General features: G+C 36.6%; 1 protein-coding gene across 2 annotated transcripts in view; it reads left to right on the top strand.

The window, feature by feature from the left end:
* Positions 1 to 14,887, top strand: part of cep170aa (centrosomal protein 170Aa) — a 47,719-nt gene that overhangs the window by 2,382 nt on the left and 30,450 nt on the right. For both annotated transcript variants that reach the window (XM_056238410.1, XM_056238409.1), the window contains exon 2: positions 12,139 to 12,280. In XM_056238410.1, the coding sequence (XP_056094385.1) occupies positions 12,176 to 12,280 (105 nt within the window). In that variant the 5' untranslated portion in view covers positions 12,139 to 12,175. The remainder of the gene's footprint in view (positions 1 to 12,138; positions 12,281 to 14,887) is intronic.

Raw genomic sequence — 14,887 nt, 5'->3', positions numbered from 1 at the left:
CTACATGACCAGTGAAAACAAAGAAAAAAGGCTGTTGTCTCCCCTTTTGCCAAAAAGGCAGGAAAACTTCAATACCCATGCACTGGGCACCAGTCTGCTGTGGATACGCTTGACTGGAGTCAAATACCGCCTTGCTTTAGTAGGAAATACTTCTTAGCAAACTTTTAGTTATAATGGTGTTGACTTGTATTGTTCCTGGGTGCAAGAATTCAAAGAGTAAACATTTAGCTATTACTTTCGGCTTCCAGTGAAGGATCCAGTACATGGCAGTGGCTAAAGGCTGCAAAGAATCGTAAATATGGAGAGAACATTGCGATGGAAAATCTGGAAAACATCTGTGTCAGCATTTCAAACTTGATGACTACCAACAATGTTTTGAAGTGTTTTTGAAGGATCATGTGACACTGAAGACTAGAGTAATAGCTGCTGAAAATTCAGCTTTGTCATCACAGGAATAGATTATAAGCTATTTTAAAGTAGAAAACACTTATTTTTAAAATTGTAATCAGGGCTCGAATTTCGGCGCGGGTATTGCGCATAATTCTAATAATTCCCGCAGGTCTCCCATTTATAATGCGGGAAATTCCCGCAATCGTAATCCACACAGATTATAAAATCAAATCATTCTTTTAACAACTCTCTGCCAGACACAATTTCACAAACAGCGTGAGTGTTCAGCGGTGCCGCGTCTTCTATCTCTTCTCTCAAAATGTGTTGTGCAAGGCAGGCATCAAGCGCTGCGGCGATAATAGCTACACGCTTAGGAGTCGGGACATGCTGGAATATTCACTTGCCAGCAGTGCATCGTGACTGAAGTTTACCATTTGCACATCTTTTTAAGTCTTACCAGTTTAAACATTCAAGCGATTTCAAACTAATCAGTGCTCGCACGCTCGATGATTTTCTATGCGCATATTCATAGAAAATCCGCCTCAAAAACAGCTGGCCAGTAACAAAAGTTATTTTTCGCGGATTATATTGCTTTAACACGCAAAATTGTCAATTTCGGTCTTCGTGAGTAGGCTCTATACTCTAAATATAGTCGGTTTTGTCTTTAATAAGCATAAAACGCATGCCAGTATAATGAACACAGGATCCGTGCACTAGCTCTTAAAGTGACGGCAGCCATATGTGTCTGTCATTAATTTTGTTGTCAAAACATCAAAAGATAGCTTTAAGTTAAAGGAATCAGGATTAATAGCCTGTGTATTTAATTTATTCAGGACTAAAATACTGTTTTCTGTATATGAATACTAAAAACTTTTATCTTTATTTGTCTTTATTTGTATCTTTATTCTATTGTATTTATTTGTGCTACTTTTTTCAATTTAATTAAACAATTTAAATCAAGCTTCCTTGTGATGTGTAAATTCTTAACAACAATATTACCCCATTGTAAAAATGCAATGAGCGCAAACATTTAGGCAAGATAAATGTAATAATTTTTTTGGGAAAAATACCCTTTCTCCCCCTCAAACAAAAAAAATCCCCCCCATGAGAATCATCTAAGGGTGGATTTCCCCCCCATTTTCCAAAACGAAATTCAGGCCCTGGTAATACTATTTCACAATGTGTTTTACTGTTTTTTTGATCAAATAAATGCAGCCTTGGTGAGCACAATATGTCTTTCAAAAACATTCAAATAAATCTTACCGACCCCAAACAAAACGGTAGTGTAATTCACAAAATGAATAGCTCATTGTAATTCTGATTTGGTGTCTGAACAACACCCAGCAGAAATTCCCCTTAGTCAGAAACATTTACTGGTTGTTGATTTGCATAAGTAGGTCTGTTGTGTCAAGTATGTCATTATGTGTTTATTACCACCCAACGGACACATTTTGTTGTTTCTGATAAGGTCTAGTCACAAGTGTATTAGATTTGGATTAATGATGGATCTTTCTTCCTCCTGCCACATGCTGATGATGTAAATGAGATGTCTGCTTCTCATGGCCATATGGTACTTTCAGCATCCCCAAATTTGCTCTCTCAGCGTGTTTTACTGCATTGGCCTCATTTTCTGCACAGAGATGTGGCCGTAGCTATGAAAATGTATTTTACTTATATTTCATGTTTATTTTAAAGAGACTGAACTCTATTCGTCTTTTGTATCATTTATATGTAGTAGTTTAGTTAGAGGATTCAAGGGTGATCTGATCACGATCACTATTGGCCGATAATCATTTTGTTTGATCAGTGGTCTCTATAAAGGTAGATTAGAAGAGCCGATCAGATGATGCAAAACTCGCGAGACAATTTCTATGCGCAGCTAAAATCACTACATTCACCGGATTGTACTAGGAGTTTGAAAAGGACAATCATTCGTAATGTCATTATGGAGACATGGCAATGACAGCAATCCTACAGCAAAAAATAGGGCTGTGTGATTTGTGCATTTCTTTTGTTCCTCCCTAAAAGCCGAAACTTAACGTCCAAATTGGCTAAATCAGTGATTGATACCAACTTGTGGAAAATGGGCATCCGATGACCCCTTTAACAATAAAAAACAGAACAGAGTCTTTATCAACAAAAAGTAACCAAATGTAAGCCAACACTGTACAGTCTTCACTGTTTAAGACTAGATTAATCCTACTTGACTAAATCTACTAAAGAACAGTGAAGACTGTACAGTGTTGTTTTACATTTGGTTACTTTTTGTTGATAAAGACTGTTCTGTTTTTTATTGTTAAAGGGGTCATCGGATGCCCATTTTCCACAAGTTGGTATGATTCTTTAGGGTGTTCATATAAAGTTTGTAATATACTTTGGTTAAAATTCCTCAATGGTTGTGTAAAACAGCACCCTTTTTACCTCCTCAAAAACAGCTTTGTTCACAGTGACCTGTTTCAGTGCATGTCTTTTTAAATGATAATGAGCAACTGCTCACCCCACCCCTCTCTCCCATGGGGGGTGTCGAATGGCTGAGGGCAGAAATATGCTAATACGGTACAGTCCGTCAGTGGTCGGGGGCGGAGCATGAGCATTATGACATCATAGTGCTCAGAAAATCCAAACGGCCTGATTATTGAGAGTGTTTACTTTAGACTTTTTGAGGATAAAAAAAGGAGTGAACGGATTTTTCTCATTGTATGGTGGTGGTGGTGTTCACACACTGCAAAGATACATTTATATGCAAACACCATATAAAAGTGAATTTTGCATCCGATGACATCTTTAATTATTTATTTCATTGGAAGGCTACATTTGTTAAGATTTGAAGCCTTCAATGATAGTCCAACAACATCTGTTTGATTAGTGAAGTGAAGTAGTTGACTATTTTCTTCTAGATTTTTGAACATGTATGTGGCTATGTGCTTATTAGTTTAGTTTTTTAGTGTGCCCTTACAGAAAAACCACATGAGTTTCACATGTGCAAAAACACATGTGATCCCATGTGACAACGTGGACATGTGATTTTGCACATGTGAAATTTAACATGTGAAATATGTGGAACACATGTGCTTTGCACATGTTAAAGGTAATTTGCACATGGGAAACGTGTGGTTTTGGAACATTTTCATGTGAAACCCATGTATATTCCCATGTGAAACCCATGGGATTGCATGTGAAACCCATGTGATTACATGTGAAACCCATGGGATTGCATGTGAAACCCATGTGATTACATGTGAAACCCATGGGATGTGAAACCCATGTGAAACCCATGTGATTACATGTGAAACCCATGTGATTACATGTGAAACCCATGGGATTGCATGTGAAACCCATGTGATTACATGTGAAACCCATGGGATTGCATGTGAAACCCATGTGATTGCATGTGAAACCCATGTGATTACATGTGAAACCCATGGGATTGCATGTGAAACCCAAAATTCCCATGTGAAATCCATGAGCTTACATGTGAAACGTAAAATTCCCATGTGAAACATTTAATCACATGTGAAACCCATGAGATATCATGTGAAATGTAAAATATCTCATGTGAAACCCATAGAATGACATTTGAAACCCATCAACAATCCATGTTAAAGCTACACACCATGTAAACCTGTAACTTCATGTGAAATCCATGTAAAAATCATTAAGCAATATACCACAGAAAACGGTAGGCCTACCATGTTCTTGTGTAGGCTCTATAGCCTAATGTTTCCCAACATTAAAACAAATAATTCAAAAAAAAATTTTTTTCACTTTTTATTTCATTTCAAAATATGCAATACAAATTGAATGTTTAAAACAAACAAAGCAAAACCAAATTAAAATTATACATAAAAAGCCGCAAAAAACGCAGGTATACGCGCATGTGTGTGTGTGTGGTGTGCGTTTGTGAAAGTGTGTTGTCTCAGTCCTTTGTGTCTCCTGCAGCAGGCATCCTGTTTTGGGATAGAAAAAGATCAAAGATTAGGGCAGTGCAAACCATAGACTGTAAAAAAAAATATGGACGTAGTGTCCGTGACGTCACCCCGTAGGTTTCTGAAAAGCATTTTTATGGGGCTTAATAATTAATTATTATTCATTTGTAATGTTATTATGTCATTAAACGTTTTACGTAAATATGCTATGGAAATACATCTTGCTTAAACAACTGTATAAGACGAGTGGTGCGTCTCATTTATAAAAAAAACTATTGACAGTTTGTGATTAGATCACAATGTAGACTGAGGAATAAACTGAGTCATCAGTCCTCGCGCATGTCGGTTTCGCAAATGTGAACAGACCACATGGGGATCACACTTGGATGTTGGATCGTCTGAATATTACCTTTCTGCTCGTCTCCTCAGATCTTTTAACTTTTGTGCCATGCAGACCTTGATCTCAGTGCCTCCGATGCCTGGGTGCCTCTTTTTGACATGGTCTGTAAGAAATGAGATTGATTACATTAAAATTTGAAAACAAGTTTGACATGAAGTGACATAACTGTCAGATTCAAACTGTGCTTTCCGCGCTATGGCTGGCGCTGACGGACGCGCTCAGCGCTTGTCATATATAATAACTATTGATAAAAGATATTCAGACATGCTTACCAATTATTAGCTGCACCTTTTGTAGGTCAAGGCTCTTTTTTCACCAACAACCCCTTTTTTTCCGTTCATGCTGCCATCTCTTCGAAAGAGAAGATGGAGTCCATAAGAGTTCTGGTTAACTTTTTGTAGCCCTTACATCTTTGAGCATGATCCAAAGCAACTGGGTTCATTAAGTCAGTCACAGACTTGTTCTGCAAAGCAAAAAATAAAATAAAAAATAGAACATTTTCGTCAGGACAGAAACCGTGATCTTTTCAACGTTATTGCATATTAGGTGAGGTTTTCACTTTGGAGCTGTGAGTGTAAATTTTAGCATACAAGTATTTATTGTTCATGCTCGAGTCTTGATACTCTTTTACCTTCATATTCCAGAGTTTAGGGGTAAAATGCGAGAAATCTCCTTTAGTGGACTTGGATATGCTGGGCACTACTCACTGATCTATATAAATGACTTGATTGCTCATGACGTCATGTAAATTGAAGTCACCATATTCTATTGAATTAATAGGAAATCATCTGACTTTAATGAGTAAACATGACCTAACGAGTCAGTGTTTTTTATATTTGAATTCTATACATTCTTACCATGTAAACATCCAAAACATTTCTGATTATTATCAATGTTGAAAACAGTTGTGCTGATTAATGTGTTTGTGTAAACCATTGTAACAGTTTAAACCATTTTTTCCCCTCCAGGATTCATTGTTAAATAGACCACAAACATATGAAGGGTAGTTTACACTAATGTTCAAACATTTGGGGTCAATGATAGATTTAAAAATGAACAGAAAAAAAAGAAGAAATTCATATTTTTACTCAGCAAGGATGCATTAAATTGATCAAAAGAGAGAGTAAGGATTTCTGTTTCAAATAAATGCTGTTATTTTAACCTTTCTATTCATCAAATAATCCTGAAAAACACAAAAATATGAAGCAGCACAACTGTTTTCAACACTGATAATAATCATAAATGTTTTTTTGAGCATCAAATCGTCATATTAGAATAATTTATGAAGGATGATGTGAAGCTGTGATGCTGAAAATTCAGCTTTGATCATAGGAAGTAATTGCATTTTACAATATATTCACATAGAAAACAGTTTTTATTTATTTATATTATTTCACAATATTATTGTTTTTAATGTTTTTTGGTGAACATAAGAGAAAGAGACATAAACATTTGTACCAAGACAATTAGTGTATGTTTGACATTAGTGTATGTTTGGCGTTTTACTTACTAATCATATGGTTCATCAATAGTGCTTTAGAGATGAAGATCAGCTCCACTCCGCTCCGTTGAAGGGCATCAGCACTGAAGGATCTAAGAACACAACAAGCCATTTGTCACTGAGCCAACAATGCAATGCCAGGTTTATTGAAAGGAAAGAAGCTACAGCAGAGGTGAAATGCAGAAAAGAGAAAGAATTTAAAGAATATACAGAATATAATTTCTTAACTAGGATAACAGAATTTGTTTTTGGGTTTACTTATTCATTTAATTTTGCTCATACGGTGTAACTTCGTTTGGATGTCAAAACCTTCTTAAAATAAACAATTTAAAAAAACAAATTGAGAAATAAAATGAGGTTATTTAATGAGCTTCCTCGGCTCACCTGTGTCCTAACGTTACTTCTCCGGCAGCAGCTTTCTCCAGAAATGTTGAAGTCGTGGAGCTTTCTCTCTGTTATGGGTTATTTTGTTACTACTGAAATCACAGAACATTTTTTAATCAAAATGTGTTTAACGTTACCATTGAGCTAACGTTAGTTTCAGCCAATTTTCTTGCTCCTGAAAGTAACATCACCGATACGTTATGTTTACGTTTGTGTTAAATAAATTAGCTCACTTCCAAGTAAAACCTTTACAAAACCTCTCATCTACACATAAGAGGTGATTAAAAGCCCAAACTTTAATAAATAAAAGTTCAACCGAGTTAACATTACGTTAGCCTAGCTAGCTGCTACCTCTTCAGAAAACGGTTGAGATCCTAACGGACTTTTTCCGAAGACACTACACCATGTAAATTTTTAACAGAATCGTGTCAATTACAAGTAAGAGAAATGTCAAAAACAGTTGTGAGTATTATTCGTGTGATTTTAGAGACTAATCTCACCTGGAAAAAGCCGTGAAAAGTTTAAACAACATCGAGAGAGGGAGTTTTGTTGCTTACCAGTAGCAGTGGTCCCGCGCCGTTTCCATGGCAACTCTGCGCGCCGGCCGCTCCAGTGTTTGAAATACTCGAAAGTTCACGCGCACGGCATTGATTAAACCACGTCAAAATCATGCAGCACTTAAAATGAAAAGTTTAATATCCACTTTATTTTATTTGAAAACGTGCTTGCAGTAGCCTATTGATTATATCAAATATAATATACTGTTGATTATGTAAAATATATTTACAATATAGCTTTAGAAATGGTAAACAGTGTTGAAATAAAAGTATTGCAAAAACTCATTAAAAACTATACGTGTATATAAGTGTTAGTATATACACATGCATTATAAGCTTTATGTTCTATGCATTTTGTGTGAAAAAGGCTATTGAAGCTAAAAATGTACAGTATTTGTGACGTGGTAACATAATTCACATGTTAAAACCTATTACAACGTGCAAATATATTTCACATGAGCTCCACATTATTACCTATAACATGTTTTCCACATGTGCCACGTGTTCCATTAAGTTCACATGTGGTGACATGTTGTTCACATGTGGTCGAACATTACTGCATGTGGTGACATGTTGTTCACATGTGGTCGAACATTACTGCATGTGGTGACATGTTGTTCACATGTGGTGAAACATTGTTCACATGTGATGACATGTTGTTCATATGTGGTCACATGTGGGCATATGTGGTCACATGTGGTCACATGTGGGCACATGTGGAAAACATGTGATAACATGTGAAATTCATGTGTTTTTTCTGTAAGGGTGAGGGCGCAAGATTTCCCTATGCAGTCTCAGATTTCACTGATGTTCAAGTTGGTCACATGAATTCGCCATGCTGACCAACCGAAAGCTACTTGGTTTGAAAGTGACTTCTGTGTGAGCTTTGCTTCATATATTACTACACTATTGATAATGAACAATGGATCTGAGTTTGGGACTGAAATTTCGCTATGTGACTGCACCTTTCGACAATTATTGGAAAGGCATTTTTAAAAGGCACAATGCATTGTGTCTCATTTATTAATATCAGAAGGATATGGTCTGTGGAATAAGGTGAATGGCACATACATCGTTCTCACACACAACACTAAATCTAGCCTATTCCCTTCCAGTGCAAACATCACCTTGAATTAACTGAATGAAAGACCACTGTTCATTCTGTCAGGCCCACTTGCTGTATTCTTCTTAAGCATTGAGGTTGTCTGTGGATCGTTTTCTCTCCCAGCATTAGCATATAGAGGTGCACTTAAAATAGATTAGCGTATACTGTCTGGTGACTAGTCAGAAATGTAGTCGATGCCTTCCTAGGTTTGAGACAGAAGGCTCAGATGCCTTTAGGCTTATTGTAGTAGCATATGTTTCTGGAAATAAGAATCCATTTTTTGACAATGCAAACCAAATGCTTTGTAAGAGAAACGGAATGATGAAGATTTAATATCTGAGTGTGGTGTGTTAGATGAAAGCAATGAACCGAGAGACAATAAAATGAACAGTTTGTGATGCCTCAGTGAAGAGATACTAATGGCAGCAGTGAGAACATTGACTTGTTATAATTCACAGTTTATTTGCCTTGCAACATCAGTTCAAGGACTTGCATCCTTCACTTGGCATTCACAGACACAAGGACTTCACTGTATAGCAAAACGTTACATTTCTGAATGAGCGACATTCATGTCACATTGCATCAGCTGTACTTAAACCTTGTCTGTCATGAAGTGTTAATCTCACACAGTAAGTTTGAAAAGGATAGTTCATCCCACAATGAAAATTCTGTCATCATTAACTCACCCAGATGTAGTTCCAAACATGACTTTCTTTCTTTTGTGGAACACAAAAGGTGCATAATACTCACATGCTCTTTTCCATATACCTTTTTTTTTTTTGAAAATAAGTGGCACTGGGTCAAAATTGCACTGTTTTGCAATCTAAATGTGTGCATTTTGTGTGTGTTTTGCATGCTTGACATTAATTGCTTTATATATGTCATATATTGACTTGTTTGTCAAAAAATGGCAGAATTTGTATTGGGATGAACTGTTCCTTTAAGAATGTCTGTTTGCCTGACTGGGCTGCAGCAGAGATGGGTCAGGCTAGTACTCATGGGTCATGATATGAGGTCAGGGGAATTAGGGAGGACACTTACACGGTTGTGTCATCATCTGGCTGGAGAGCTCATTAGATGGGTGTAGACTTCATGCAGAAAGTTATGCAAGAGCTTCATGCATGAGAAACACCAGTCTGAAAAGAACATGTTTTACTTTTATGTGTAGTACAACAAAAAACATCATAATCCGTCCCATTTTAGTCGTTCCAGTTGTTATGCCTTATTAAAATGGTGGTTTCCAGCTTTGCTGTTTCTTTTATTCCAGAGTGAATCAGTGCCTTATTCCTCTTAAAGATGACAGAGATTCAGAGATGTGCAGGAGGAAGCGTTAGCCACACTTCCTGTGCATTGCATACACACACTCCGTCAACCCAAAACAATCCATCTCTTCAGACATTGAGGCGGGAGGATGCAGTCACAGCCAGCATGGTGAAACACCCTTTCACCCATTAAAAACACAATATGTCGCTCAGTTTGGAAGAAAGGGGGAGCTTTTTGGGGCACAGAGCTGCTTCAATAGAAAGTGATGCATCTATTCGGCGACTCATGAAATCTTAAGCATACGTGTGCCTCTAAGAAGGTGAAGTTCACTCCAAGAGTAAAGTCTGCAGATTTGCCTTCTCGTTTTAAGCTTTTAAATTAAGTCTTTAAGTATTCTTATTCTCAAGATTGTCTCGGCAGCCATGCAGGGATTGTGATGGGTTTGAAGATTGAGATTGGTTTGAATGCATGTGTTCATCAGAAGGTACTGACGACCAACATTCTCCAGCTTCCAAAGCTCTTTTATGTCTTATTAAAATAAAATTTTATATCGCGCCACATCAGAGCGCCAATGCCACGTTGTGCTTATTCCTGAATTCCGTGGGTAGTTGACGGGTATAAAGGCTTTCCTGCGGTTGCTCGATTAATGCTTGTGTTCCAGAAAAGAGAAAACCCAGCTGCTAGTATTCAGCTATTTCTTGCAAGCTCCCAAGATAAAAACGTATTCCTGTTCGACACATTGTCCCAATCCTACAGCCAATATCACACCTCTGTTGATGAATAAAAACACTCACAGGGTTTAGTTTTGGAACTTTCTTTTTTGAAGTACTGGGCTTTTCAAACAAAATACTTTTTTGTTGTTATATAATTGTGTTATTATGGAAGCTGATTTCTGCCATGGAATAAAAAAATATAAAAAGGAATTGTGTGATAAAAAGTCGAAAATGCATGTTATAAAGTCAACATTGCAAGGTATAAAGTCGCAGTCGGGAGTTATAAAGTCAGAATTGCGTGATAAAAAGTCGCAATTGCGTGTTATAAAGTCAGAGTGGCGAGATATAAACTCACAATTCAGATTTTTTTTCTCACAATTCTGCCTTTATAACACGCAATTGCGAGTTTATATCTCATAATTCTGAGAAAAGAAGTCAAAATTGTGAGATATAAACGTCAGAATTGCGAGTTAATTTCTCACAATTCTGACTTAATAACTTGCAATTGCAACTTTATATCACGCAATTCTGTGAAAAAAGGCAGAATTTTAAGATAAAAAGTTGCAAATTATCTTTTACATTTGCTTATTCCGTGGCAGAAACAAGCTTCCATATGTTATCGCATTAGACGCAGGCTGACAAAAGAGTTATTAATTATACAAGAAATTTAAATACATTCTTATTTTTTCCCCTTTACTATTATTATACAAAAAAGTCTTATAAAAGGAAAAAATGCAGACCTATAACTAAAGTATATATTTGTCAAAAAGTACAGAATAGACTAAAGTAAATCATTCTCATTACAAACTTGAAAAAAATGAAAAACACTAAACAATTTATTATTAGATTTTCATATTTAGTGTGTTAAATTATGTAGATTTAAAAAATATTGGTTACATCTAATTTACATCCATAAGTACTAGTAGACCTTTAGAATTTGTAAGTGGAGGGCAGACTCAGCTGTATTGTATTTCAGAGAGTGGATATTGTGTTCCAGCTCCTCAAGCAGTATAATCATAGTGCACTCTCAGCAAATATGGGGCCCATTTATCAAAATGGCACCCGTTATTGATCAATATGTTGTCATAGTGATACAGTATGCTAATAAAAAGTTATTTTACAATATCCAATGTGAAGTAGCCCTAGCTGCTTGTGAGTGCTGTATGATATTAGTGGTGAGGGTCTTCCAGGTGACAGACGTGCTTTATTCAATAAATACAGTTATTTAGAGACTTGTCAGATGTCAGTGAGATCCACTCTGTATTTCGTTTGTCCATCTGTGTTTGAGGTTGTTCATTGCTGTAAATAACTCGATGATGTTTTAGACTGAAATGCTGTTTTTGGACATACCATATTCTACCATGGTATACTTTGGAGTACCATGTATTTTGTAAAATAAAGGAGGTTCCAGAGTATCACTGGGTCACTTAGAAGGAGCTAGTGGGTTTGTATGTCAGGAGGATACATTAAATTCCTCTTCCCAGACCATTTGCAGCTGTAGCCCGGAGCAGCTGAATGTGACCTCCTTTTCATAGAAAGGGGAAAAAAAAATCCCAGAGCCCAGTAGGGTGTGCAGCCAAATTGCCTACATCACTTCCTGCCGCATCTGGCAATGATCATAGGCAGCAAGGGAGGAGGGAAGTGTCCCAGGCTTCTGTAGCTTCAGAAAAGAGTCAGCATGCAGCAGATTTCAGCGCGGTCTAACGGATCACTCTCTCTCTCTCCCTCCACCCACATTCCACTGTCGGTTCAAATTTAAACGTCTATGTGGGACGTGATCTCTTTATAAAAGCCGACTTTTTTTATTAAAGTTTTGTAAAAGTTTATATGTGAGAAATGGAATGTATATTGATTGAAAGTTTTTTCATAAATGTCTCTCTTTCTTTATCTGTCCATCAGGATGACGTAGGGACTGAGGCTGGAGAAGAGTGCAGAGATGAGCCTCACGTCCTGGTTCCTCGTGAGCAGCGGGGGTACGCGGCACCGGCTGCCCCGCGAGATGATCTTTGTGGGTCGCGATGACTGCGAGCTTATGCTACAGGTCAGGAAGGGTGTATCTCAGTTAAAAGTGAAACTACTAAAAATGCTTTCGTTAATTGAAATAAGGCTGGAATAAAATAGAAATATCACATGAAAAACTTAAAGGTAGGGTAGTCAATTTTTTGGAGAGGCTAGCAATAGGGAGCTAGCTTTGAAAGCAGAAGATCCCACCCTTCCTTCAGAACGTCTCCAAAGCCACGCTTCCGTATAGCAGGGAGCAAACAAATGCGTCACGTGAGACTGCGTTAAACTACATCATGTCTCAAAGCATATATCCTAACATTACAATAATAATGAACATAAATACCTTATAGAGTTGTACCACGGTACCACCTGACTGCTGCAGATTAATTTCCACAAATATTTTATGGTCCTAAGCCTTCCACAGACGATATATATATATACGATATAAATACATTTAGACCATTTAACAGTGATTGCAATCTGGATGTTAAGAGACTTTCAACCACCATAACAAAAAAAAAATCACGTTCCCTGCCTTTAAATATGAAAAACTTAAATTTAAAAAAGTTAAAGTACTAAAATGACTAAAACTATTTTGATGGTATTATGACCATGTTTTTGAATCATGGTCATGTTTTATGTAAGTGTGTAATTTTAGAACTATTAGCATCACCCAGTAAAATTGCAAAAAGAATTACTTTTTTCAAACAGGTAGCCGTGCCCCAAACTTATGCTACTGGAAATTTAGAAATTCTAAGGCAACATTGCATGTATTATTAGTTTCAATCAATACAGACATTTTTTTTTTTTTTACAGACTTCGTGAAATGCTATTATCAAACTCCATTGGAATTAAATGTGAGTTAAACGCTAATTGCTTGAGTTGCTTCCTATGTAGAATGTACAAAATCTGTCACTTATGAAGTTCCTTTTTGGTTTGGATACTGCCTTAGAAAGCAGCTTGCCTATGTAGGTAGTAGACAGCAAGGTTTTGGAGAGCTGTTACACTACCATTTGAAAGTTTAATGGTCAATATGGTTTTTTTTTTCTTTGAAAGAAATTAATACTTTTGTTCAGCAAGGATGCATTAAATTGATCAAAATTGACAGTAAAGACATTTAGAATGTTACAAAAGATTTCTATTCTATTCTATACAAATGCTGTTATTTTAAACTTTCTATTCATCAAAGAATCCTGAAAAAGTATCACGTTTCAACAAAAATACTAAGCAGCACATCTGTTTTCAACATTGATAATAATAGGAAATGTTTCTTGAGCAGCAAATCAGCATACTAGAATGATTCCCGAAGGATCATGTGACACCGAAGGCTAGAGTAATGATGCTGAAAACTCAGCTTTGCCATCACAGGAAAAAATCACATTTTAAAATGTTAAAATATTATTAATCAAATGAATGCAGCCATTGTGAGCATAAAAGACTTTCAAGAACCTAAACTTTTGAATGTTAGTGTACTTCACAAACTCTGTGTAATGATCATAGGAAGGATGGAGATTAAGTCATACCCAGGAGGAAAGTTGTGTTCCTAAGTGGCATGACTGTTACTATCTACCTCCGCATCAGTATACATGTGTTAGTCATGCTGCTTTATTAATAGAAAGTGGGGCAAACAGCTCATGATGTAGTTATAGTTGTACTCCAGTGTCAAACTACGAGATCATAGACTGTAATACCAAACATTGAGAGAGAGAGAGAGTGTCAGTCATATCATTAGAGAGCTGAGTAACCTGGTCAAACTACAAAACAAACTTGACGTGTCACTACACAAACTGTAATATCAGCCACTTGAAGAAAAGCTGTGTACTGTGTAACTCATAGAATCATTAGCAACCACACAACAAAGCACTAAATACCTCTCACAACACATAGCACCTCTGTGGTGAAAAGGGCCTTCTGAGGGCTTGAGTAAACATTTTGGTCAAAAGTCTCTAATGGAAATATCTTCTTTGCGCCTCAAAACAATAACAAAAAGCCTTTTCTTAAATCCAGTTATCAGTACATAGTGAACACAGGCTAGCATATACTGCTCATAGACCAGTCTTTAAAATGGTGAGTATAGTAGACTGTAGATGAACAAACTGACTCTGGGGTTTCAGACGTTTAAACACTAGTCTCTGGGTAGACATGAACCAGGCTTTGTTTAGTCAGGAAACCCCCATTTCCCTCTTTGACCCTTCCATGTTAGGGTCAGGCATAAATATCATGTGATTGCGTTACAATACGTTTAGTGGTCACATGGTTTGTCTCAAAATAGATTGGTAAAGTATTAGATTCCTTATCACTGAACTGAGGATGATATGAGTGGCTTAAAATAGAGCCACTGTGCTCATGTACACTCATTTTAGGTGTATATATAGGTTCTACACCTTAAACTTCTGTGGTTGCATTTATTTGTTCATTTTAATGTTTGTTTTATGCTGAGCAACTTACACTTGTCATTAAAATGTCTGCAAACGAGAGATGTGGAGATTGGCCTTTCCTCTAGTGGATCACCACATTATTAAAATAGAGAGCTCATTATTACAGTGCCTGAAGATGAATTAAACCATTAATTTTGACATTTAACATTAAACAATTACCATTTATCAGCAAATATTAATGGGCAAAATACAGTCAATTCAATAGG

Source organism: Rhinichthys klamathensis, unplaced genomic scaffold (assembly GCF_029890125.1).
Source record: "Rhinichthys klamathensis goyatoka isolate OS25496 unplaced genomic scaffold, OSU_Roscu_1.1 h1tg000522l_1, whole genome shotgun sequence".
In the NCBI taxonomy this organism is placed as follows: Eukaryota; Metazoa; Chordata; class Actinopteri; order Cypriniformes; family Leuciscidae; genus Rhinichthys; species Rhinichthys klamathensis.
This window is presented reverse-complemented; position numbering and strand designations above follow the sequence as displayed.